The sequence below is a fragment of the Rhagoletis zephyria genome, unplaced genomic scaffold (assembly GCF_001687245.7).
Source record: "Rhagoletis zephyria isolate East Lansing unplaced genomic scaffold, Rhagoletis_zephyria_1.1 Rzeph_scaffold_00886, whole genome shotgun sequence".
Classification (NCBI taxonomy): domain Eukaryota; kingdom Metazoa; phylum Arthropoda; class Insecta; order Diptera; family Tephritidae; genus Rhagoletis; species Rhagoletis zephyria.
Window position 1 is genome coordinate 46,136 of NW_016157970.1, and position 24,285 is coordinate 70,420.

A 24,285-nucleotide genomic window follows, 5' to 3' on the forward strand; every position below is an offset into this window, starting at 1 on the left:
TCAAAAATTTTCATTAATTTCAGTGGCAAACTATTTTTTCCCCTAATTTTTTTAGTTTAAAAAATTTTCCTTAATTCGCTGATTTTTTCCTATAAAATAATGAAGGTGTTCTCAAGTGCCTCATTATCAGGTTACCTAGTTATGATTATTCTATAATATATTTTAATGTTGTAAACTGAATAAAAAAAGAGTTGTAATATAACCACTTAATCGGATAAGTTGAAAACTAGGCAGGTGTGAACATCCACAATGTTTTCCAAAACTTTTTTTCTAATTTTTTTCTAGGTTTATTTATTGAAATTTTTTTATGTGTTTTTCCCAAACGATTTTTCTCAAAGAAATAATTTTTGCACACATTTTTTTCATACAAGCTTTTATAATTTTGGTAGACATTATCTTCCCAAAATATAATTTGTATTGTTGTAATATGAATAAAAAATATAATAACATAAGCTGATAACCAGACAGGTGTGAACACCGACAATGTTTTCCAAAACTTTTTTTTTCAATCTCTTTTTTCAGGTATCTTTTTTAAGAGTATTTTTTCCCACACTTGATTTTTCCCACAGAAAGGATTTTTTGCCCACAATTTTATTTCATACAAGCTTTTATAGTTTTGGTACACATTATTTTTCCAAAATATAATTTTTTCCTATTAACTTAAATGGAAAATCGTTCTTCTCTAAAACGATTTTGTCCTAAAAACTACAATACATGTCAATGACTATTGCCGCCTAATTAGATAACTCTCAGTTCATCCTTTGAGTCCCCGTGAGAGTCTTCTAGTTACGTGGACTGGCAGACGGGGTCAAATGCCTTCGACAAGTCCAACACTACTGGGACAACTCTCGAATTTCCAAATCGATATCCCTAATGCGGGGCATACCCGGGATGGGCCTGACGACGAAGGTCACGCTGGTTCGCCAGTACAGTCAACCCAGCCGGGAAATTTGGGGTGGATTGAAGCGAAGTGCTGCAGCTGTGACCGCCTTGCGAAATTCCCGATCGACAAGATGAAATCTGTTGGTGTCGGAAGAGCGGCGAATGTGCTCTCGGTAACTACCGCCAAGCGGGATATCACTTAGCACATTTAAGTAGAAGACATCCTAAATTACATCTACTTCAGCTCATTAGAATGGGTCTATGATTGGCTGTATGCGAGCCAGATTTAGCTAACACCTTGCTAACTAAGCACAAAAATCAATTAATTAAAAATTTCACAAATTTTATTGGTAACTTAACGGAAGTCTTTGCCAAAGATTATTAATACGAGGTTGTGAAAAAATGTACATAAATGCCCGCCAATATTAAATGCACTAATTAATTTTTTTCCAGAAATATGTTTTCATAACTTTGTACCTCAATTATTTTCCACTTAACTGAACCCATTCAAACGTGTCGAATGGCCAATTAAATCAATTTAACATATATTTAATTAAATGCCCACACATTACTGTCCCTGTTGTCGTTTGACATGCCTCAGCCGTCATAATACAGAAACGGGCAAAACCAAAGCCAAAAAACTCTAGCCAATTGCTCTTCTGATTTTTTTTTTTTTTTTGCAATTGAAACAGACCACAACAAAAAACAACGCACCCAAAAAATATTTCAACTGATTGTAATTTTTTTTATTACGTTTCATTCGTTCTTCACCACAGATGTCCACAGCAACAATGGTGGCGGCAGCAGCAGTAGTAGTAGTAGCGGTGGCGGTGGTGGTGGTGGTGGAGGTGGAGGTGGTGGTCATGGTTTGATCAAAGCGTCATCAGCAGCTGCAACAGCCACCTCCATGGCGGCCGCCGCTGCTTCTATAGCCGCCTCAGTGGCGTCAACCACATCCTCGCCTGCGTCAGCAAGTCATCTCGGTCATCACCATCATCACACACATCATCATCACCATCATCCGAATGGTGGCCTGTTGGCCGCAGCGGGTTTGGGTGGCATGGGTGGCCTCGGCATACCGGTAAGCTGTGCAGGTTTACGTGGTGTGGCGAGTGGTCTCAGTGGCTTGACCACAGCTGGTGGAGTCGGTGTGGGCATTGGCAGCGGTGGCAGTTCGAGTGGCAGCAACAGTAGCGGGCTTGGGGGTGTGCTGAGTTTGCCGCCAGGTCATGTGCCAGATATTTGCCCTATCTGTGGTATAAAAATTTCGGCAGAAGAATGGAATTCACACTTTTTGACCGAACTAGACCGACTCTACAAGCTGAGCTCGGGCATGGAACGTACGAATTTACAGGCATCTTACATGTTTGCGCCGCCCTGTCCGGCGCAAGAGAATGCCATACGCACCAGTCATAATCGGTGGGAGGTAAGTTAGTCAAAGTTTTTATATGTCTTCGTAATACTGTACTTATTTTGCTTTGCCAATTCGTAAATTAAAGTTGGTATCAGTGCGTTGATTGTTATGAATTTCATTTGCAGACTTTCCAAAGGATACGCAATAATAGACAGAATCGTTTAAGAATAAAGGGTCGAAAACGAAAATATGGCAATGATTTGTACTTCATGGAAAACTTGTTCTGCAATTCCTGCCCGATTTGTAAGCGAAAATATGCGATCGAAGCTGGAAAGATACAACCTGAGGTGAGTTCATACAATTACTTGTAAAAAGATAAGAAATCCTACTAAAAATAGATGTATAGGAGAACATCCATGTTATTCACTTTTCTTAAAAATTTTCACAATTTGGCAAACTGCAAACTGATTTTAGACCCATGGTTTCTTTAGCAAATTTTCTTGGAATTACATGCAAATTGACCCGCCCTAATGTAATACATATATTAGATTGGTCCATAATTTGTTTTTCCAGTCACCCCCAGAACTGAAGAATATCGAAAATAAGGAGACCCGAAGGGGTGTATTCTACAAACAAAAAATATTTTCCTCATATAAATGTTAACCGGTTTGGAGATGGCATCATACATCCACCTTGCCAGTTTAGGTCTTATGCCCCAGTTCCGTCTCATAAGTTTCCTACAGGTTCAGACAGAACCTTGAATAGTATTAGCTAGGTGCGGATTCCATGAGAGCTTGTCATCAAGTATAGCTCCTAGATATTAGCCCTCTTTGGAGAAGTGTATCTTTTCACCTTGAAATAATAGTTCTAGCAATTTTTCTAAATTTTCCTTGTTACGCTCTGAAGAGCGTGGATGGTAGATCTTCCTGGAAGATAGGCATATTGGTGTCTATGCAAAGACCACTGTCAGAACCGCGATCTATAAAATGAAAACTCCACAGTTCTAATAGGTCGGAGCAAAGAATTTACCCCAAAAAAGGTCAGAAAAGATCAAAATAATTTCTCATCTCATCTGCACATTACTGACAAGCTGCAAGAATGTAAAATTCACCCAAAAACTGTATTCTAGTTCTACACAAAGTTGGATATATACAGAGGAATTTCTTCGTTTTTTTTCTCTTCTGTGAGTTGAAACTCTGGCAGGAATCTAGTCTAAGTCTAGCAGCGTGTGATTCTAGAGGCCGGGCTGTTCCAAAACCTAGCAAGCATCGTCTAAGTCTGCGGTATTTCTACAAATTTCCGAATGCAAAGCCATCGATATGAAAGTCGGACGAACAGATCCTGGTACCACACCACCATTTATTTCCATGAAGAAAGAACTCCGTATTAATGAATTTCAGTATATCATACAGAGGTATGGCTGCACTCTAAAATATTCTGAAGGTATGGTTGACCAACTGTCTTTAGCCTCATTCCCGAAAAGGTTGAGCACTTGCAGAGAAAAAGTTCAACTGTCTCTTTTCAGCCCGGGTCATGCAGCTGCGACAGACCTATGGGCTAGTGAATTTTCGCCTGACTGACTACCTAAGCAAATATTCACCGGCGATCTCAAGCATGCATGGTTTTTTATGTTCCTTACCGCCTCCTCATTTGCAAACGTTTCCGCCTGCGTGGTCCAGAGAGCTTCGAATTGAGTTGCTTTGTCGTCAAATAATTAATAATGGCTTTAGACATTTGTGCGTGGGTTATAATTGGTTCCAGTTTTACATAGGGGTATATTCAGAATGACACTGTTCCAGAATAGTCTTTCTTTCTTCTTCTTCTTCTTCTTTTTTGGCGCTGTAACCGCCTAAGCGATTTTGGCCGAGTTCAGCAAAGCACGCCAGTCGTTTCTCCTCTGTGCCAACTGACGCCAATTGGAAACGCCAAGTGAAGCCAAGTCCTTCTCCACCTGATCTTTCCATCGCAGTGGGGGTCTCCCTCTTCCTCTGCTACCACCAGCGGGTTCCGAGTTGAATACTTTCAGAGCTGGAGCGTCGGTGTCCATTCGAACGACATGACCAAGCCAGCGGAGCCGCTGTATTTTAATTCGCTGCACTATGTCCATATCGTTGTAAAGCTCATACAGCTCATCGTTCCATCGTCTGCGGTACTCGCCGTCGCCAACGCGTAAAGGACCGTAAATCTTCCGCAAAATCTTTCTCTCAAACACCCCAAGAGCCGCCTCATCGGATGTTGTCATTGTCCATGCTTCTGCGCCATATACCAGCACGGGCATGATGAGTGAGTCTTTCTTTCTAGTATCCTAAAGATCGCTATCTGACTCTGTTGGTTGCCCTGAATTTTCGATAAAAGGAGTACAGGTTAATATATATCGGAACTTTTACAGCCTCCGCTGGTCCGAATATCACTCCACCCTTAGCGCCAGTAGTAGCTTAACTCTGGCTTCACCTATGTTGTTTAGTCTGGTAGGCTCTAGCTTACCCGATTGTTGATCATTCAAAAAGATTCTCGCATCTTTATCACAGCTCTTTATATAAACAACCGTGGGCATCCCAAGCAAAGAGCAATTGAATATCTTTCGCGTCCTCCATCTATGAACTATCTTTGTCGACTAATCAATTATGGGTTCAAGTAACGGAACCCAAAGCTGACATAACTTTCAACGGCAATAACGTAACTCGCCGGTATATATGCCGGTATATATGTAGATGTCCCAAAATTTCCAACACCCAACCCGAAAGTATCTTCAAAAATTTTGCGTATAGTTATCTTCTAAAAATTAATCCACATGGTGTTAGTTACATTTTTTACTTCGTAATATCTCAAATAACATACGAACGGGTCCACGCTTCTCCTATGAGTATGAGCGTTTCTTTTGTCTTAATAATTATGCCCTGAAATAAAACTACAACCCATTAGTTTCCAGTTCCATATTTTTATAATTTTTAATCTTTGTTTGTTTCCTTAAAAACCCCAACCAGGAGGACACCAAAATGCAAGAAGAAATCGAAACGGTCGATGTTGAAAGTTGCAATGACGATGTGCCCGACTCTGGCTCCGAGCTGACGTCACACTCCCAACTCGGTGTGAATAGCTTGAGTCACGCGCACCATCAGCACCAGAACAGCATTGGCAATCAGACTCTGGGCAGCAATATGCACAGCAGCAATAGTCAACCGGGAAAATTAGATGGCATCTTATATCGAACGGCTTGTGTTATGAATAAAGATGCTGGGAATAGTGAAGATGATTTGAATGCAACCAGTACTAGCGGCGGGGGTGGTGGCGCTGGCGGCATGACACAAAATTGGAATCACGCGCAACACAACACAGCTGCCACGATAACAGCGCAACAACAAGGACATATCAGTGGTGAGTGTGATGACTGGTTTTAATGATTTGTTTAAATGTTTTTATAAAATCTTAAATGAATATACACACTTAAGTAGTATGTGCTTAATTGGCTAATTATATGTATACATACATCTGTAAGAGTGTGTTTTTGTGTGGAATTGAAATATTTTGTGTGTAAATTTATTTTCAAAACTCAGCTCCTGCTTTACTAATTTTTACTTCTTCCCCCTGTATTCCTCCAATTACAGTGAAAAATGTCAGCGAACTGTCATCGACAACCCATCACTTCTACAACGCGGACTCGTGTGGCGCTGTTGACGAGCGCTCCACTGGCGGTGGTGGCGGCAGCGGCAATTGTAACGGCAAGGATGTTTCAATGGAAACATGCAATGCCAACGACAGCGACGAGGATGTCATTGTGGACGACGATGATTCTATTAAAATGACGAATCTGTGCAGCAATAAAAAACGAAAGCATGACGAGACGGTGGTTAGTAGCAGGTAAGCAAAGGCCAAAGGAGGAGGCGAAACAATTCGGCACAATTGGGATCACACTTTAAAGTAAAAATTGCACAAATATTTTTGCTACAGTTTTGCTACACAAAATATTAGAGTCATTTAAAATAAATACTTTTTTCAAAACATTTTTTTCCTCCTTTCAAAGGTTAAAGACACTTGCCAAAATTCATTTTATATGACCAGTTATCCAATGATCAAAAATCTATGTTCATTTTTTATTTAGTTTTTAAATGAAAAATAAATTATTTTAAATTTTTATTGGCAACAATTTAGGTTTTAATTTTGTATCGCCCCAAAAAAAATTGTCTGAATTTTAAAATAGCAAAAATTTACGCCCACCTTTTATTTACCATCCTTTTATGCCCAATTTTTAAATGACAAACAATCTATGTTCGTTTGTTATCGGCCCAAAATGTGTTTAAAAGTTTTTTAACTGTCGAAAATGGTGTGTGTTTTATTGAATGCCAAAAATGTGGGCAACAATTCCTGTCCAGTTTTAAATGACAAAACATACATATCTATATGTCCAGTTTTTTATTTAACCAATAATTAATGTTCATTTTTTAATTAACAAAAAATTGTTTACATTTTCTCAGTTACCAAAAATGTATGTCCTGTTTTGCTTTTAATTTGATCAGTTCAAATTCTAATTTTGAAATTAGTAGAAAATTTATGACCAGTTTTTTAATTGCCAAAAAGTTATGGCCAAGTTTTTAATTATCAAAAAATTATGTCCAGATTTTAAGTGACCGAAAATTCATGTCCAACTTTGAATTACAAGAAAAAATTCTAGCAATTTATATCCCGTTTCTAAAGTACACGAACTGATGTTCAATATTTACTTGAAAGAGACATGGCTGTACATTAGGGCGGTCCAAAATAAGTAAAGTAGGAGTTTTTATGCTCTCACCCCCTAGGATTGTTCTCTATCGAAAAGATATACCCCTATTTTTTTATTTTGAAATCAAAGATATTTAGAGAGAAAAAAACAACGGCGGTCCTATAAAATATAGTTACTAAGAAAATATTGTTAAAAAAATAATTGGGTGTTATTATTGGGAATCCGATCGAAAAATATTGATTTTCAAGAATTCCATACCATTTCCACGAAAAATTCTTTTTTCCCCATACAAAATACATGGAAAACTTTGAGCGCTTTGAGCGACCTCTAAATATTTTGTTTCAAAATAAAAAAATAGGGGTATACTTTTTTTCGATATTGAACAGTCCTAAGGTGGTAGAGCATAAAAATGTCGACTTTACTATTTTACATGAATTCTTGGACCACCCTACTGTACATAGTATGTATACATGTTTTCTTTGTGTCTTTTAGAACATCAGATGACCACACGCCAATGCTGGAGCAGGAGAGACCACGCTCCGAACCACAAGTGACAAGTACCGAGCCAAATATGGAAATGGCGAACAATAATAATAATAACAACAATTCCAAATACAGCACCTTTGAGGAGATGCGCTCAAAGCAACACCAACAACAACAACAACAGACGGAACTGGATAATGGCCACAGCAATGTGAGCGGCATAGGTGCTGGAGGTGGTGGTGGTAATGCAAACATAATGGGGCCTGGACTTACGCAATTGGACACAAAGGTGGGATTTAGTTCGGATAATAAACCGGACGATGAAAACAAATGTTTCATTTGTAAGGTACGAGTAATTTGAGTTTCTGTTTTCCGTCTTGAAACATAAAACAAACAAGAAATACAAACAAAAAATTAAAAAAAAAACTGCACTAACCTCTTACAAGCTCGCTATCCTTCTAAGTCCAACACTCTAAATTCTAATTGCACTCAATTTTCTTACAAAATTTCTTGCCTTTAAATGTTTTTTACTATATTATCTCCCTCGATTTGTATTTATGTACATACCTACAAATATACATATGAAAATATTTCAATCGCCTTCCATTTTTGCTCTTCTCTTTAAGACAGGTATAAAGGATTTTGCCACGGAATCTTTCTTTCGCGGACGCAACTTGTATTTCCATCAGAGTTGTGCGAATGTGATGAGCAGCTATCGGCTAAGTAAAGACTTGCAACAGCAGCAACAAAACCTGATACAACAGCAGCAGCAGCACCAACAGCAACAGGACGCTCAAAAATCACCATCTCCACAACAATTGGTGAATCTTTAAGAATTTATTAAACACTCACATCATAAACACATTCAAACGAACACACATAGAAACATACATAGAAAGCGCTACACAAATAAATTTATCGTAAGCCGTTTAAGAATTTAACATGTTATCTGACTTAGCAAAAATATGCTTATGTGTACCATATAGTATTTTAAATAAAAATAAAATGTAGACTTAGTGCTAATTGTGTGAACCGAAGTATCTACAAAGCTAAGCATTAGGGAGGTTCTTATGTGCGTGAATTTTTGCAATGCTATTTATTACTTGTGTATTTTCCTTAAAAGTCTGTTAACTACTTTGTACATTATGTTATCTTTTTGATGTATGAAATTTTCTAAAGAAATGTACTTTCGATAACAGACAGCCAGAAATGTTTTAAAAAGACTAGAAATAGCCTCTTTGCCATTCGAGCACGGCATTTCATTATAAAGACCCTTTTCCCCACTTACAGCTGGTATGAATTTTTATAGCTGGCGCAGTCACAGAAGCGGCCTAAAATTCGATAAGCAAACCACTCCGGCGTGCAGTGATGTGTGGCCGTTCTGAAACTTCCATTTCTGGATTCTTATCTCGTTTCTAACAAGGAAATGTTGTTGCTTGCCAATCGACTGAAAAGAGGATTTGACCGACGGCTCGAAAATGGAAGAATTAAACGCAATGGTATTTATTCGAGGAGCCTGCAGATCAGGCGCTTTAATCGATTGCCTGTCAGCTTCTGATTCTATAATACAGAAATCTTTTCCGTAGGGTGTTCCGTTGGGTTTTTCGAGCATGTTAACATTGAGGGGAACGAACCAGCTGATGAAATGGCTAAAGAGGGTCTGAAAATCCAAATAAGCTTCGCACGGCTGGAAAAAAACGACCTACGAACCAAACGGTATGACGTCGAAATAAGTACCGGGGTAGCGGTTGATAAGCCTCAAGCCTCCAAACTTAACCAAGCCTCGCAGGATAGTCCTTTCAACCTTTGTAAACGGATCTGCCCGAAACCCGCAATTCTGTCGGAGGTAACTGTGGTCGAAACAACTATTTTATCAAATCGGGCAATAAATATTTCGAGCGCCAGCCGCTAAAAAAAAACGCAAGTGACTTTTTTTTCAAAATTTTCTCTTCTGCATTATAAAGAAAATTTTAAAAAAGATGCAGCTTACGTTTTTTGGTGGTTAGCATTCGATATGTCGATCCCATGAGTGAGCTATCCAAAGTTTTATTTTTACCGTAGTTTTGAGTCAGGTATGTTCAATGTTCAAGGCACGTCGACCTCAACTCTCATGGATGCGTTATCCAATGCGCTGAACTCTAGTTCCATCTGTATAAAAGTTGCTGGCAATAGGCAAGTGTATAGTGAGGGATGCTGCACCAGTCCCATAATGTTTACATTATAACTTTGTAATTCTAATCGAAAACGATTGATTATGGTATACCCAGAGGAACTCTGGATTTCTGAAGGGTCTGAGTCTCCCTCAACGCACCATGCTATGGCGTAAATCAAAGAGAAAGGTCTACCAAACATGTGTTTATATAGGGTGATCCAATAAGAACGCAGATGTTCGCAGTAGGGCTATTGTGTCATGCGCTGTGCGGCAAGTGCCATCGTTTTGTTGAAACCATATAGGTGACACAAAGTATTTTATCATATCATAATAACGAGCGTTCACCGTAACAGCGTTACTGGCATCATTTTCGTAGAAGTACGGTTCGATGATTCTCTCAGTCCAAAAACCACAACAAATAGTGTCTTGTTGTGGGTAAATAGTTTTTTTTTTTTGCAGTGGATGCAGTTTTTCTCCGTTTTGGGTTCTCTTTAGATCGGCTGCATCCTTTTAATCACTTTACGCTATGTTCAACTGAGTATCGCTCCATGACTAATCTTGCCAAAGCCTGTAGCACCAATTGCCTGATAAAATATATTTAAAATAAACAAAGAATTGTTGTCAAAGATCTGCATTAACCTTGTATAACCCTATATAACAGAGGGACTCTGGGTTTTTTATCTAAGAAATTGTGAATTTTAGGTATGTACTTACATAACTTTTCCCTACTTTAAATGCCTGTTTCTTCCAGTAAGTCTTTCAGGAGCACTTTTTTCAACTAGTATATTTCTAAAAAACCAATTTACGAGTACTTGTATAAAAATTCTGGAATTATTCTACACAATATATTTCGTTAAATTTCAAAAAAGAAGGTCATCCCTAACTTGCATATATGTACACAAACTTAAACGTACATAAACAGAAATACACAACGGATCAAATAAATACATATGTATATGTATAAGCAGCTGAATTTTAGTGAAAATGTGTGAAATCTGCCTGTATGCCGAATAAGTTTAAAATAAAAAAATATATGATTTACATGTTTATTTTTTCGAAATAAATTCCTTGCATTGCATTTAAATTAATTTTATATTTAATAAGTACAATCTGATGCAATATGTTGACATGTAAAAATTAGCCGTATTTTTATTAAAATCTTTACAACAGTAAAGGTTTAGTTTTCACATCACGATGTATTGTTTGTTTAGTAAATATGTATTAATTTAATGTTTATAACTAATTCTATTTAAAAAATAATGTGTGCTATAGTTGTTAATTATCTGTGTATAACAGATTAATACGAAAAGATGTATTTAGTTTTAAGCAATAAATGTATCTAATGAGAATATGTAATTACCTAAACAATACTGTCGAGAAAAAATAGCGCTAAATAAATTAATAAAGAAAACTAACTTAATAAAAATAAATAATAAATCCCAAAATAGTATCTGTTATTTATTCCATGTAATGAATGCTGGTTTGTATAATTTACACGCCTACAAAATTCAATTGACACAGGAACTGAAGCGAAGGGTCTATTTGCGGCGCTGTATATTTTCACTTAAACGTTAAAAAGCAAAACTGTCGCGTTTGGAAGTCTGTGAATCCATATGTCTTTCGAGGAAAAACCCCCAAAACCGAGTCTCTGTTTGGTGTGGTTCATGGACTAGCGGAGTCATGGGACCGTGTTTCATAGAAATTGATGTCGGAGGCGCTTTTAATGTGAACCATCAACAACATGATAACAAACTATTTATATGGATAATATGTGGTTGCCCTTTCCACACCGCACATGAAACAATGGGCCCATTGCGAACGAAGTTCCCAGAACACATTATTACACAAATTAACAACTTCAAATTGCCGCTGAGATCTTTCAATTTGGCACCTCTATCTGTGGCTACGTGAAAGAAGGGTCTATGCTAATAAGACCCAGACGATTCCAGAGCTGAAGAGCAAAATCGCACGCGTTATCACAGCGCACGGCAGTGCGCGCGAGTGACGAAAGCAGCCCCAGTAAATGATATACAGCCGGAACTAAGGCAAAAAGTCATGGAAAATCATGATATGCGCATTCTGTAGGTATAGGCAGAGGAGTAGTGGTGGGCATTTAACGGATATTTTGTTTCATACATAAATGTCATAGCCTAGAAAATATTATGAAAAATTTTTTTTTTAATTTGTTGTGTTATTATTGAATCACCCTATCTATACCATGTCATTCTTCGTAAGAGCATTCGAATTTAATTCATTTTTTTTATTTTTGGTTGACGAGTAATAAGATATGCCCATATAATTGGAAGACCATTTCTCAAAGCGATGACTTACTATTATTTTGAAAGGGTATTCAAAGCTCATTGCCTCAATTCCTTCAACAAAAAAAAAATAATTAAATTGTGTTATTTCGATGTTAGAAAACTATTGTCTGAAATCTACATATCAAAAAACAGAATTAACTCAATTTTTGAGTTCCTTAGATCGTCAAAGAAATAACTCCATATATCTTCAAGGAAACTGTTAATCGATTTTTGTTTCAAGCCTTTGAAATTAGCAACGGAACACAATGTTTTTTCATTATGATATCGAGAACCCTTTCGTACATACAGTCAGCGTCAAAAATATGAATACCCTGACGTTTGTTTATTTATATTTTGCATACCAAATTTTCCCTATTTTTTATAAAAATTTAGTTCAAACACAACAAACACAAAAACACAGGAAGAATAAATTTTTTGAATTTCATATAGAACTCCGGAAAATTCAAGAAATAACAAAAAAAAATCTTCAAAATTTGCAACATTTCAATTCCATTTCTTTTAAATTTTAGTATAACAAGGTGCAAGTGTTTTTTGTCGAGGGTATTGCGCATTTTCTTCCATGTAAAAATAGATTTTGTTCTTTCGTTTTATGGAAGAAAATGCGAAACACCCTTGAAAAAAAATTCTCAAAAATCAACCGTAATTTTTACAGAGTTTAAACTTGCACCTTATTATACTAAAACTTAATGGACTACAAAATTGCATACTCAATTGAGTGTTCCCGAGTTCTATATGAAAATGAAAAAACTGATTCTGCTGGTCTTTTCTGTTGAATGAACTATATATATATATATGGGAAATAATAATAAAGAAAATCGTCAAAACGTCAGGGTATTCATAGTTTTGATGCTTACTATATATAATTAACTACTTCATTAAGATTTTATCTTTAAAAAAGAAATATGAATGTTCTGTTAGAATGGCAAAATGATATTTTGTAACGACTCGCCTATGAATGTTGTAGTAGAGTCGCTGAAGATGTTTCGTAATGAGTTATCCATGACTTTTCCAGAAAGGTCTCGAAGATTTATTTCTATGAATCGCCTGAAACAGACCGAGAGTGCTTACAAACAGTTATTCCACGATCAGATAAAATACTACCTTCTGATCGGAATTATTGGAATAAATGCCAACGAAGGAAACTTCCACGATCGAAACTGTTTACTGGGTACATAAGTATTATCTATATAATCCTGTATGTTGGTGTATGCATGCTGAACACTTCAGTTCGCTCAATGGAAAGTTTTGTCTTCAAATTGATTACAAATCAACAAGTTCAATTGATAACGATATTTACAGCAGCAAACACCACCAGCGACTCACAATTTAGATCCGCGGCGAACTAGACTTTAGAAATCTATATTTAGTAGGAATATTCAAAATAAGTTTCTCTCTTCTCATCAGAGATAAGAAAGCTTATTCTAAACCAGAAGCGAAAAAATTAAATAAATGTAAGAGTGGGCCGTAGGGGGGAATGAAAAAGAGGCTTGGCAGTGTGATCACAAAATGAAAACTGGGAAGAAATTCTCTATGAGTTATCAGTGCCCCTAAGAATTATCGAAAAACGTGAATAAGTATCTATATAAATGTCAGAGGCAGTCGTAAAACTTCGAGCGATAGCAAAAGACTAGCGCAGCTAAACAATTGCTTCGAGCGTTCATCGCGGGCGTGAGCACCGATCAATTTCAGTTATATGGGAGAAGTGTTTGCGTTAAGTGCTAGTAGCGGAGAAACTACATAAACAGTGGAAGCTAGCAAAATATAAAGTGATTTTATACGTAGATACATACATACATCGATTTTCCTAAGTTGTATATAAAAAAACAAATTTAACGCAATCTTAGAACATCTAAGGGCAGTAGGTGAGTGATTAGTACGATTTTTGATATTTATTTACAAAAATTTTTTGGGATTTGTTGGATTTTTAATTGGTTATACTACAAAATTAACATTTATTAGTTTCAGAGACATTTCTTCCACTCACTCAATATGTTCTCAAAATTATCAACCAAACTGGCGGCAGTGCGCTGCATGAGCAGCCAACAGCATAAGCTCCAGCAGATGGCACAAAAAGTGACATCACAACAAGTTTTTGACCGTGAAAATAAATACGGTGCGCACAATTATCATCCCCTGCCGGTGGCATTGACACGTGGCGAGGGTGCTTACGTTTGGGATGTTGAGGGTAAACGTTACTACGACTTTCTAAGTGCCTACTCAGCCGTCAATCAGGGTCATTGTCATCCAAAAATTGTGCATACTCTAACAGAGCAGGCGAAAAAACTCACGTTGACATCCAGGTGAGTAGCTATAAACACTTACTTATCTTATTAGTGTCTATCGTTCGTTACAGTATAAATAAAAGTTTGACAGGTGGCTGTTTAATTTGTTTAAAATATTTAAAAAGTTCCGCCTTTGTAACAGAAATCTGTTTGTTTTTTAAATGTGTGTTCCTAAATTTACGGGTACCGCACAATATGTTGAATGAGAATGTCGAATTTTTAAACTATTTAAACCTTAAGAGCTCGAACAGTTAAAAAAAAAAATTTAATAGGAAAAACTAAAAAATGGTGATTTTTGTAAAACAGTTATTAAAATGTATCAGCGTCTCTCCAGTTAAAGCGGTTTTGTTATACACGCTAACCAAAACATTCCTTCAGAAAGTTCGATGTGGTGAATTTCATGAGCGGAATTTTGTCGTTGAAGATTATTTTTCGTGTGGCACACGGTTGCATTTGTCAACATAAATTTGAATCAACGAGTTCGTTAAATTTAAAAATGAACAATCTTGTTGCGATTTACTAATGAAAGAAGTATGTAAATATTCGTTTATTCAATTAATTTAATTATTCCAAACATTTGAAAGGTACTCGGCTGAAAAAGCTGTATTCGTAATCGGTACGCACTCGAAACCACTGTCGATATAGGAAATCCGACAGTGACTTCCACAATGAAATTGAAACGTATGTTGAAGAATGTCAAAACAAGAAGAAATATACGTATAGGTCCTGTTTTGGTTTCCACCTGAAATAATTTAAAAAATTTATTATGCTCGAAATGCAACCGAGGACGCCAGCTGAAGCTTGCAAATGCTTGCTAATTCCTGTTCGCGCAAAACTTAGTAATTTTCTCTCTTTGGGAGAGTAAGGTACCTTATTCTCTGAATCTTGTTACTGGCTAATTCTTACTGGCAGTTGCATAGCGAACACTCCTTATATCTTATAATTAAAAAGGTTTACTTTGTCAATTTAAAAAAAAAAACATATAAACGTTTCCTTATTAGTTTAAATTGCATCCAGCAACATGCGATCAGCTGTTTTTCGTACTGGCAAATTCTTACAAGTAAAAATTTATCCCGTAAAATCCAGTAAAAACTTACAACTTCAACTGCCATTTTGCGCTCTCTTACTGGATTTTACTGGAAATGAGTAAAACTCTGTTTACGAATTTTCATGTTTGGCGTTTTTTACGCAAAAACTTGCACAGTAGGGGAAATTGAGAGAGCGAAAATTACAGCTGAAGTTGCAAGTTTTTACTGGAATTTTACTGGATAAATTTTTACTTGTAACAATTTGCCCGTACAAAAAACAGCTGATCGCATGTTGCTGGATGCAATTTAAACTAATAAGGAAACAGTTTGTGGGTTTTTATTGTTGAAATTGACAAAATAAACCTATTTAAATATAAAATAAGTATATTGTTCTCAATAAATAATTAATTATAATATTGCGAATAAACAAGCAATTTACCAGTTGTTCATGAAACTTGCAAATTATTACTGGATTTGCGTTCGAGTATTTTTTTTGATATTTTTTCTATGAGAGCGAATTAAGTTATTGGAGTGTTACTGGATAATTTGTAAACAAACACAACTAATCAATTCATTGATTAAATTTGTAAGTAGAGCCATGAACAAGATCTATTTTTACCTCGCTTTTATTAGTTTGGGATGTAACTATGTAATATTGATGCGCCTAAACGATGCAGCGATTTCCATTCTCAAGTTTATAATTTTTGTAAACTATATATTTTTTTTTTATTATATGGAAGAAAATGCGCAACACCTTCGACAAAAAAAAATCTAAAAATTCAACGGTAATTTTTAGCTATTTGAAACTTGCAGTTTGTTATACTGTAATTATTATTATACAAAACTGCTTACCGGAAAGTTTTCTAAAAATTCCTTTTAAAAAGTTTAAAATTTTGATAACAATTCTTTGAAGTTTGATTAATTTTTGTGAATCTTGTACAAAGTTTTCAAGATTTAATTATATGGTTTTTGTTATAATTAATTAATAATTGATTGGCGCTTACACATACGTTAGTGTTTGGCCGAGCTTCTCCTCCGACTTGTGGCGTGCGCCTTGATGTTGTCACACAAAGTGGAGGGACCTACAGTTTTACGCCGACTCCGAACGGCGATTGTATTTTTATTAGAAGCTGTTTTTCATGGCAGAAATACACTCGGAGGTTTGCCATTGCCTGCCGAGGGACGACCGCTGTTAAGAAAAAACCTTTTTTTTTATATTTTTTTTTTTGCGATGTTGCTTTGACCAGGGCTTGAACCCAGGTGCCAGCGGCCGAGCGGTTTTTGTTATAGAATGAGCTTTATTTTAAACAAAAACTAACGAAAAAATAATTTAAGCTGATGCCAGATAAAACTTTGTAGCTTTGCGTGACATTTATAACTTTGCCAGCAAAGCGCCAGACGCAAAAGGTATGCCACAATGAACGCCAAGAAAACAATGTTGTACCGCTTTTTTACTCATCAAAGTTGCTGTGGATTTTAATTATTTTGATTTAAAATTATCAGCAATGTAATTAAGTTTTATGTTTCTGCATGAAAACCCGAATTTGGACGAAACAAAATAAATATTAAACCGGCTGATTGTCAAAGCGCGCAAAAAGATGGGAGTTGACCATCTTTTCGCTTCGCGCTGCCGCTTCAACGATTTATGTGGCATGCTTTGTGCATTTTCATACAATTCATCTTATCTGTCAAAGCGAATCTGTCACGTAAAGCGAAGCAAAAGTTTTATGTGACATCAGCTTTATTATGGAAAACATTTTCATTACGAATACTTCTGGCAGTGACTGTATGTATGCACACATATGTGTAAACTGAAGCGACGAGCATCAAAACGATGCAAAAAATGTGTGTATCTGTTTTGTAATGCGCAAAGCAGCGCTGCCGGCCACCTGTTGCAGCTAACGCTGCGTTTTTATGCAATAATTCGTGCCCACTAAAAACATTAATCAAACTAACAACATATTCTGCTAAAAATCGCTTACCTCGCGTAACTATGTTATCAAATTGGTAATCTTACTGCACTTATGCATTCCATTTCCTGCAATTCATTGACTTTCTTTATATTTTTCTTACGCTGGCTGCGCCGCCCACTCACTCCACTAAAACATTTGAGATATTTGCTTTTAAACTAAACACCTTTGCACGTATTTTGCTCATTTTAACTACCAAACATTCACTTCTATAACATTTTATACTAATCACTGCATTTTAAGCCATATTTTGTACGAATTTCACATATTTCACCAATTCTAACTCACGCAAAGTAAACCGACGCGCAGCTGTTCAAATGGCGGCGGAAACTGTTGATTGTTGTGCAGAGTTGCACTTACGCTTAGAAAACGTTAGTGGCGGTTTTCACGCGAAGTTTTAAATATACGCATATATTTCAGTAAAGGGAATCGGTTTGATGTTATTAACAACTAAAGATAATATTGCGATTCATAAACAAACAAACATTTAAAAATACATATCGTCGTTTAAAGTGCAAGGACGAATGGGTAAGAATTGAGCCAAGAGCTTGTGTGAGCAAATCCAATTTTTGGCAGCCAATGTCAGTTACGCGATTTTGCAGAATGGCGATACGCGGTTTTGTACTCTAAACGACGATATGTAAATATCAATTAAGATTAAGGCGGGTTCACCATTCGTGTCCGGACAACTTTTTTTTTTGCTCTCGAAACATTTTCGCCGGAGATGGTGCTGAAGTACGGTTCACCGTTCAGTTCGGCACATTTGATTTTGTTCTGAAGCAAACAGCTGATGATATTGTTGCCTACATACGATTTTGAGGGCAAATAACACATGCAATTCGCTGCAAACGCATACAAAGGAGAACGCGACAACCCGCATCATCAAGTGGTTCGGACAGAAACATGAACCAACTAACAAGATCACCCAGCACGGCAACCGTGTATTTGTAATTGCATTTGAGAAAAAAAATAATGGTTGATGACGTCATTTTTTAATCGGTTCTTTCATTCACACACAGGTTTCGTTCCGTTTTATTCACATGGCGTCGAAAAAATGACGTCACTGCAAAAAAATAACTTTTTTCTCGCACGCCGTGCTGGGTGATCTTTATTCGTTCGTTCATGGGACAGAAAATAAAAATCAATTTGATCCGAACAGAGTTTTCAGCACATTTAACCTTTAGAATACATAGCAACCAAATTATCAAAATTGTAGTGATATGATAACCAAATCAAAATCGTCGCGTTATTAAACTGAATATAGGCACGCTTCAATTCAAAAGATTAAAAATGTGTTCAAGCATCAATTTCAAGCATTAAAATATAATCTAAATAAGTGAAATAACGAACTGTTTTATTTTCATTTTTGATCAGTATTAAATAGTTTTTGTTACAAAAGCATTATAGGTACGGTGACCATAAAAATGGATTCAAAATGAAGGACAATTTTTCAAAAATATGCCTACATATATTTACGTAGCATAAAAATATCAAAAGAGTATTTATGATTCTAATTTCTTAATACTTCTAATTTCTTATTAATCACGTTTTCTTCATCGAAATTAATCTTTTTTTACATGAATATTTATAAAAGTATAGTAAAACATATTATAATTACAATAGTTTACACGAAAAGTGAAAATCTTTAAAAGATTATTTTATAGGCAAATGTTTAGTCGTTCAAAACGAAAACAATACAATTTTTTTTTTGTTTTTTTGGTACTTTTCGCAGTTATTTGTCAAAAATCGACTTTGACGACAAAATGCAAATGGTAATGATAGTTTTCATTGAAGTCGCCACAAGTTATATATTTTGGGAAGAGGCACATCAATACCCTTCGAGCTGTAAGTCGCTTACGTTGATTGGGAGATTTTTTCATGAGATATTGAAGAAAAGCTACGAAAAGTACCAAAAATCATTTTTTTGAAAAAATCCATCCATTGTCCGATAATTTTAAAATAACGAATAAAATGCGGGACAAATGCAGGACACTTGGGAAAAATCAGTACATTTTCGGGTTTTTCAGATCTGAAAAACTACGCAGGACCGACCTTTGAAAAACAGTACGGTCCTGCAAAAAACAACGGATGGTCACCGTAATTATAGGTAACCTGAAATAGGTACATATATACAACTAAACAAATAAAGAATAGATTACAAAATTTAAATAAAAATTAAATATAAAAAATAAAATCATAAAAGATACATATGTATGTATGTTTAAGTGCATATACGTGTAATTTCTTAAATTACATCATCTAGTCGCTGTTTTAGAACTTAAAATTAACGTTTGGTTAGCTGATAAGCTCGGTATTCAAGTGCACTTGTCATAAGCGTAATCAAATGTTTTAAATCGTCTACGTCTGCCTATATGTATTTAGCTCTTCCATGTACATACTTACATACTTATGAGTACATGCATAAGTACATTCTAAATAACATATTAATACATGCCCTGCAATAAATTGTGCAACTAATCTCCAAAAGCATAGACAGACTGCACCGCACAGTGGTTCAAAACTGGCATTCACTCTTCATAGTTCACTAGAGTCACTCAAATTGATAATTTTATTTTTATAAAAGCTTATAAAATTTTCAAGGGACCAGTTGATCCCGATTTTTTTTCATTTCCTTGTATTTAATTTTTAGCGCAAGTTGTAGAATATGTAGCATTTTTGAAGAAAATCGATTCTCCTGTTCCAGTAAATAAATGTTACGTAATAAAAACTAATTGAAAACAATTTTAGGGTTCCCCCAAAACAAAAAAAAATTTAAATGTTGTAAAAAAAATTCCAAAATTAAAATTCTTTTTAGTTCATACAAAAAATTTGGGTATGCAGTTTAGATAAAATAAAATTTTAGGACAATAAAATGCAAGTTTAGAGTTTACCGTAATTTTTAATAATATGTATATAAATTACGAATATAAACTACACAACATGCAGATGTGCTCGAAAAGTGGAAAAATTATTAAAAATCAACGCGAACTCTTAGTGACTTGCAACTTACACTTTATTGTACTAAATTTAGCGATATATAAAACTGCATACCGAAAATATTCCTAAAACCTTAAAAAAAATAATTTTTAATTTTGATGGAATTTTTTTTATAACATTTAAAATTTTCAGTTCATTATCGGGCTCACTGGTCTCCTGATAATTTTGCAAGCTCTCGTTAAGAAAATATAAACCAGATTGGTTGAAAAACGAGGGCTCCAGTGAATTATGAACATCAAAATCCAGTTTTGAACCACTGTGCAGTGTTTATCCGTATCAGCTCGTTAATTTGGAATTATCAGCATTTAATCCAGTTGTTTGCCCCATTTCCACCAGATTAACTGCAGTTAAGAGCTCAGGTAAGCTCCACTAATTTTGACATGGATCGATCGACAAAGGTTTAGGTCATACTACTGATTCTCAAAAATAATTTGGATCAGATGCATTTTCGATGACAACACTATGTCTATTGTTAATGAAAAATAAGTAAGACCTTAATTTCTTTCCAAAAAGGAAAAGAAAAAGGCGCGTGTACTAGCGGCATACAAAATCAAATAAGTGATATTTTAAAAAAATATTTTATTATTAAAAAAATGGCAGTCCATTTGACAACTGTCGACTGTCAAAGCTTTAATTTGATAAAATTTTGTAACTGGCGTGTCTAAAACCCTAATCAGTGTCATTTTTAAAAAGATATTCTATATTAGAAAACATTGACAGTTGATTTGACAGCTGTGAACTGTTAAACTATAAATTTTATGGCATATTCGGATTGAGCATGGCAAATTTACTATGTGCCTTAAAAAAACATTGTGTCAAAATATCAGCCCTCTATCTTCATTTTCCAGTTCAGCGATAACTGAAAAATGAATATGGATGTAAGAAAAATTTCGCCACAATTTTTTTTTTTGTGTCCCACAACGAAATATTCATGTGGCATCGAAAAAAATTTTTATTTTTATCGATTCAGTCCCATGACTCTACAGTTTTATGAAAATAGTAACAGTGCTTCCAATTTTTCGCATAAAACATGAAAGGATTTTGAGTTCCTAAAACCCTTTAAACTATCCAGCAATGGTTTACAGAATAAAAATGTGTGATCTCGCCTAGTGTTGTTTCTCTTACTTAGGTTGTTTTAAAAGCTCGAAATCTTACGAGAAGTTTTGCGCACTACCTCCTCTTTTCTCTTTTTCAGAGCCTTCTACTCAGATGTCCTGGGCGAATATGAGGAGTTCATCACAAAACTTTTCAACTATGACAAAGTTTTGCCAATGAATACCGGTGTTGAGGGTGGTGAAACCGCTTGCAAAATCGCACGTGCTTGGGCGTACATGAAGAAAAAGGTTCCTGAAAATCAAGCAAAGGTTTGTTAAAAAAAAAATAATATATATATACGCTGAGAATGCCAAGAGCCACCAAACTCTTACTTACTTTATGTAATTTTAGATACTTTTCGCTGAGAATAACTTCTGGGGTCGCACGTTGTCCGCCATTTCCGCGTCGACCGATCCATTGAGCTATGAAAACTTTGGACCGTACATGCCTGGTTTCGAAATCATCAAATACAATAATACAGATGCGTTGGAGGTAAGCTTAATTCTTGAGTTTATGGTTGCTGAAAAATCACATTCCTTACTCTTCATTTTACACTTGCAGAAAGCGCTACAAGATCCCAATGTCTGCGCCTTCATGGTCGAACCTATACAAGGTGAAGCTGGCGTTGTCGTACCTGATGCTGGTTACCTACGCAAAGTTCGTGAATTGTGCACGAAATATAATGTTCTCTGGGTGGCCGATGAAGTCCAGACGGGACTGGCGCGCACCGGACGCATGCTAGCCGTTGATTATGAAGAAGTTAAGCCTGACATACTCATATTGGGTAAAGCGCTATCAGGTGGCCTGTATCCCGTTTCGGCTGTGCTAGCGGATGACCCAGTTATGGAATGCATACAACCTGGTCGTCATGGTTCTACTTATGGTGGCAATCCATTGGGTTGTAAGGTGGCAATTACTGCGCTGGAAGTGTTGCTGGAAGAACGTTTGGCGGAGAATGCTGAGAAAATGGGGAATTTACTACGAAGTGAACTAAATACTCTACCTAAGGATATTGTAAGCATTGTGCGCGGCAAAGGTCTGCTCAATGCTATTGTGATTAATAAAAGTGAGTAACGAAGGACAGTGGATACTCGATATCAGGTACCTCAATATAAGTAAAAAATTAGTTTGGCCAAATTTTTGCATAGCCTTTGGAAGACAATGTTTGACCCCGAAGGTCTTTATAGCCTAACTGATCTAGCGCACACATTTTGAGCATGAAAGCCACTTTTTCAAAAGTGTTCAATAAGTACTAAATGGCAAAAGTACTATTTGCAAAGTATTTAATGAAGCCTCGAAAGTAATTTGAATTTTCTTTGCATGTTTTATTTGTTGTTCAACTGATGTTTTGTTGCCTTTTAAATTCATTATACCGAGATTTCACTGTATTTCAATTTTTGTGAAAATTATATCAAGTATCTATTATATTCCTTTTTTGCCTCTCTACAGAATTCGAAGCATGGGACATATGCCTGAGATTGCGTGATAACGGTCTGCTCGCCAAACCCACACATGGCGACATCATACGCTTCGCCCCTCCACTTATTATTACAGAAGAGCAAACACGCGAGTGCGCTGAAATCATAAAAAACACAATACTGAGCGTTTAAGTGAACAATGGAAATAAAAGCTGTTTTATATACCCGGTATTAAATACCGATTTTTGTAGATTAAAGATTGAATGCGAAATTTAGGCAATGAAGTAAATTTACGGTGACATTGTACAATAAACTTTTTTATGGAAAAAAACAAACAATCCTATGTTTATATATCAATTTTGCTTAAGGCTCAGTTAGTCTGGACTTAATATACATACGTAACGTAACCTAATACATGGCCAACGCAATATGTTTTGTTCAGAAATTTTTTTGTGTGCCTCATAGGCGGCAAAGTTTCTTCGATTTCTTACGTAAGTAAGGTTAGAATAACTGAGCTTTTAGAAATCCAAATCTTCTGCAAGGTGCTACGTTAAACACTCTCGGCAATTAAATGAAATAAAAAAAGCAAATATTTGAAATTTCTTTAAATAAAAAAATAAAAAATAAATAAATCTGCGCAACCTTTTTTACGCCCCAATAAACCACACTTTTTAGTAAAGCAGAAAGTAAAATCACTAACTGTTTTAATCTTTTGATGTTAACCACCCGCCAGGAAAAGCTGACAAATATCTCTTTGCAATTGACTACAAAAAAAAAAAAAAAAAAAAAAAGTGTGTCACATTTAGTGAATGTGGCAAGAAGTCAAACCCACCCCCTACTCTGCAAGTGTCAATGTCCGTCACCAAAAATCAAAAATGACAGTGAAGAGACAAACGGAAGTTTAATAACGGCAAAGAAATGGTACTCGTTTACTACAAACTTCAACCGACCGGCGCTCAAAACCATAAAGATAAACATTCAACACCCACGGCCGTAGTCTTGATTGAATAAATGCGCACAAAAAGGCATAAAAAGTGAGAAAAAACGCTGTCAAAGAAATTAAAAAATCTAATAATGCAAATACTTGAGCGTGACATTATGAACACGCTCCAACTCCACTGTATTTGGATAGCGACAGCAACCACACGGCGAAGAAAATAATTAGCGATTTTAACGTTTTAATTAAAATAGAAAAGACGACAACAATGAAGGCATACGATGAAGGTCACACAAATATATATATACATATAATATAATTCTTCGCGCATAACATCTTAGAAAAAGTATGATGCTATGAAGTAGTAAATGCCACAAAAAGCACCAAAAAGCAGAGCAACAAAGAAGATAAAAGTTATCAATACATACTCTCGAGCATTTATTAAGTTAAGATAATGTGGAACCATTAAGTAAACCAACGAATGCAACGAGCTGTAAATTTGGGAAAAGGGCAGAAACCGAACGACACTTCTCGTGTCGCATGCTCTTCAAAATATGAGCCTAAGGTTTCTTAAAGGCTTCGGAAACTTTAACAGTATAGACAGAGACTCGACAGAAGGAATGATCAAATTCGCTAAGCATTGAAGATA

General features: G+C 35.8%; 2 protein-coding genes across 3 annotated transcripts in view; both read left to right on the top strand.

Moving 5' to 3' along the window:
• tey (teyrha-meyrha) overlaps nt 1-8,632 on the top strand; it is a 52,598-nt gene extending 43,966 nt beyond the window's left edge. The window contains exons 4-9 of the mRNA XM_017614737.1: nt 1,659-2,308; nt 2,422-2,583; nt 5,221-5,611; nt 5,842-6,094; nt 7,446-7,782; nt 8,063-8,632. Of these exons, the coding sequence (XP_017470226.1) occupies nt 1,659-2,308; nt 2,422-2,583; nt 5,221-5,611; nt 5,842-6,094; nt 7,446-7,782; nt 8,063-8,269 (2,000 nt within the window). The 3' untranslated portion in view covers nt 8,270-8,632. The remainder of the gene's footprint in view (nt 1-1,658; nt 2,309-2,421; nt 2,584-5,220; nt 5,612-5,841; nt 6,095-7,445; nt 7,783-8,062) is intronic.
• Nucleotides 8,633-13,500: 4,868 nt separating this feature from the next.
• On the top strand, nt 13,501-23,037 carry Oat (Ornithine aminotransferase precursor). Of its 2 annotated transcripts, none has more exons than XM_017614709.1 (6): nt 13,501-13,771; nt 13,869-14,209; nt 21,382-21,550; nt 21,633-21,773; nt 21,843-22,347; nt 22,731-23,037. In XM_017614709.1, exons 2-6 carry the CDS (start codon nt 13,899-13,901, stop codon nt 22,889-22,891), a joined length of 1,287 nt encoding a protein of 428 aa, XP_017470198.1. In that variant the 5' UTR covers nt 13,501-13,771; nt 13,869-13,898; the 3' UTR covers nt 22,892-23,037. The 2 variants fall into 2 exon arrangements, with proteins under 2 accessions (XP_017470198.1, XP_017470199.1); XM_017614710.1 differs by having other exon boundaries at nt 13,511-13,771; nt 13,875-14,209.
• The last annotated feature ends 1,248 nt before the right edge of the window (nt 23,038-24,285 follow it).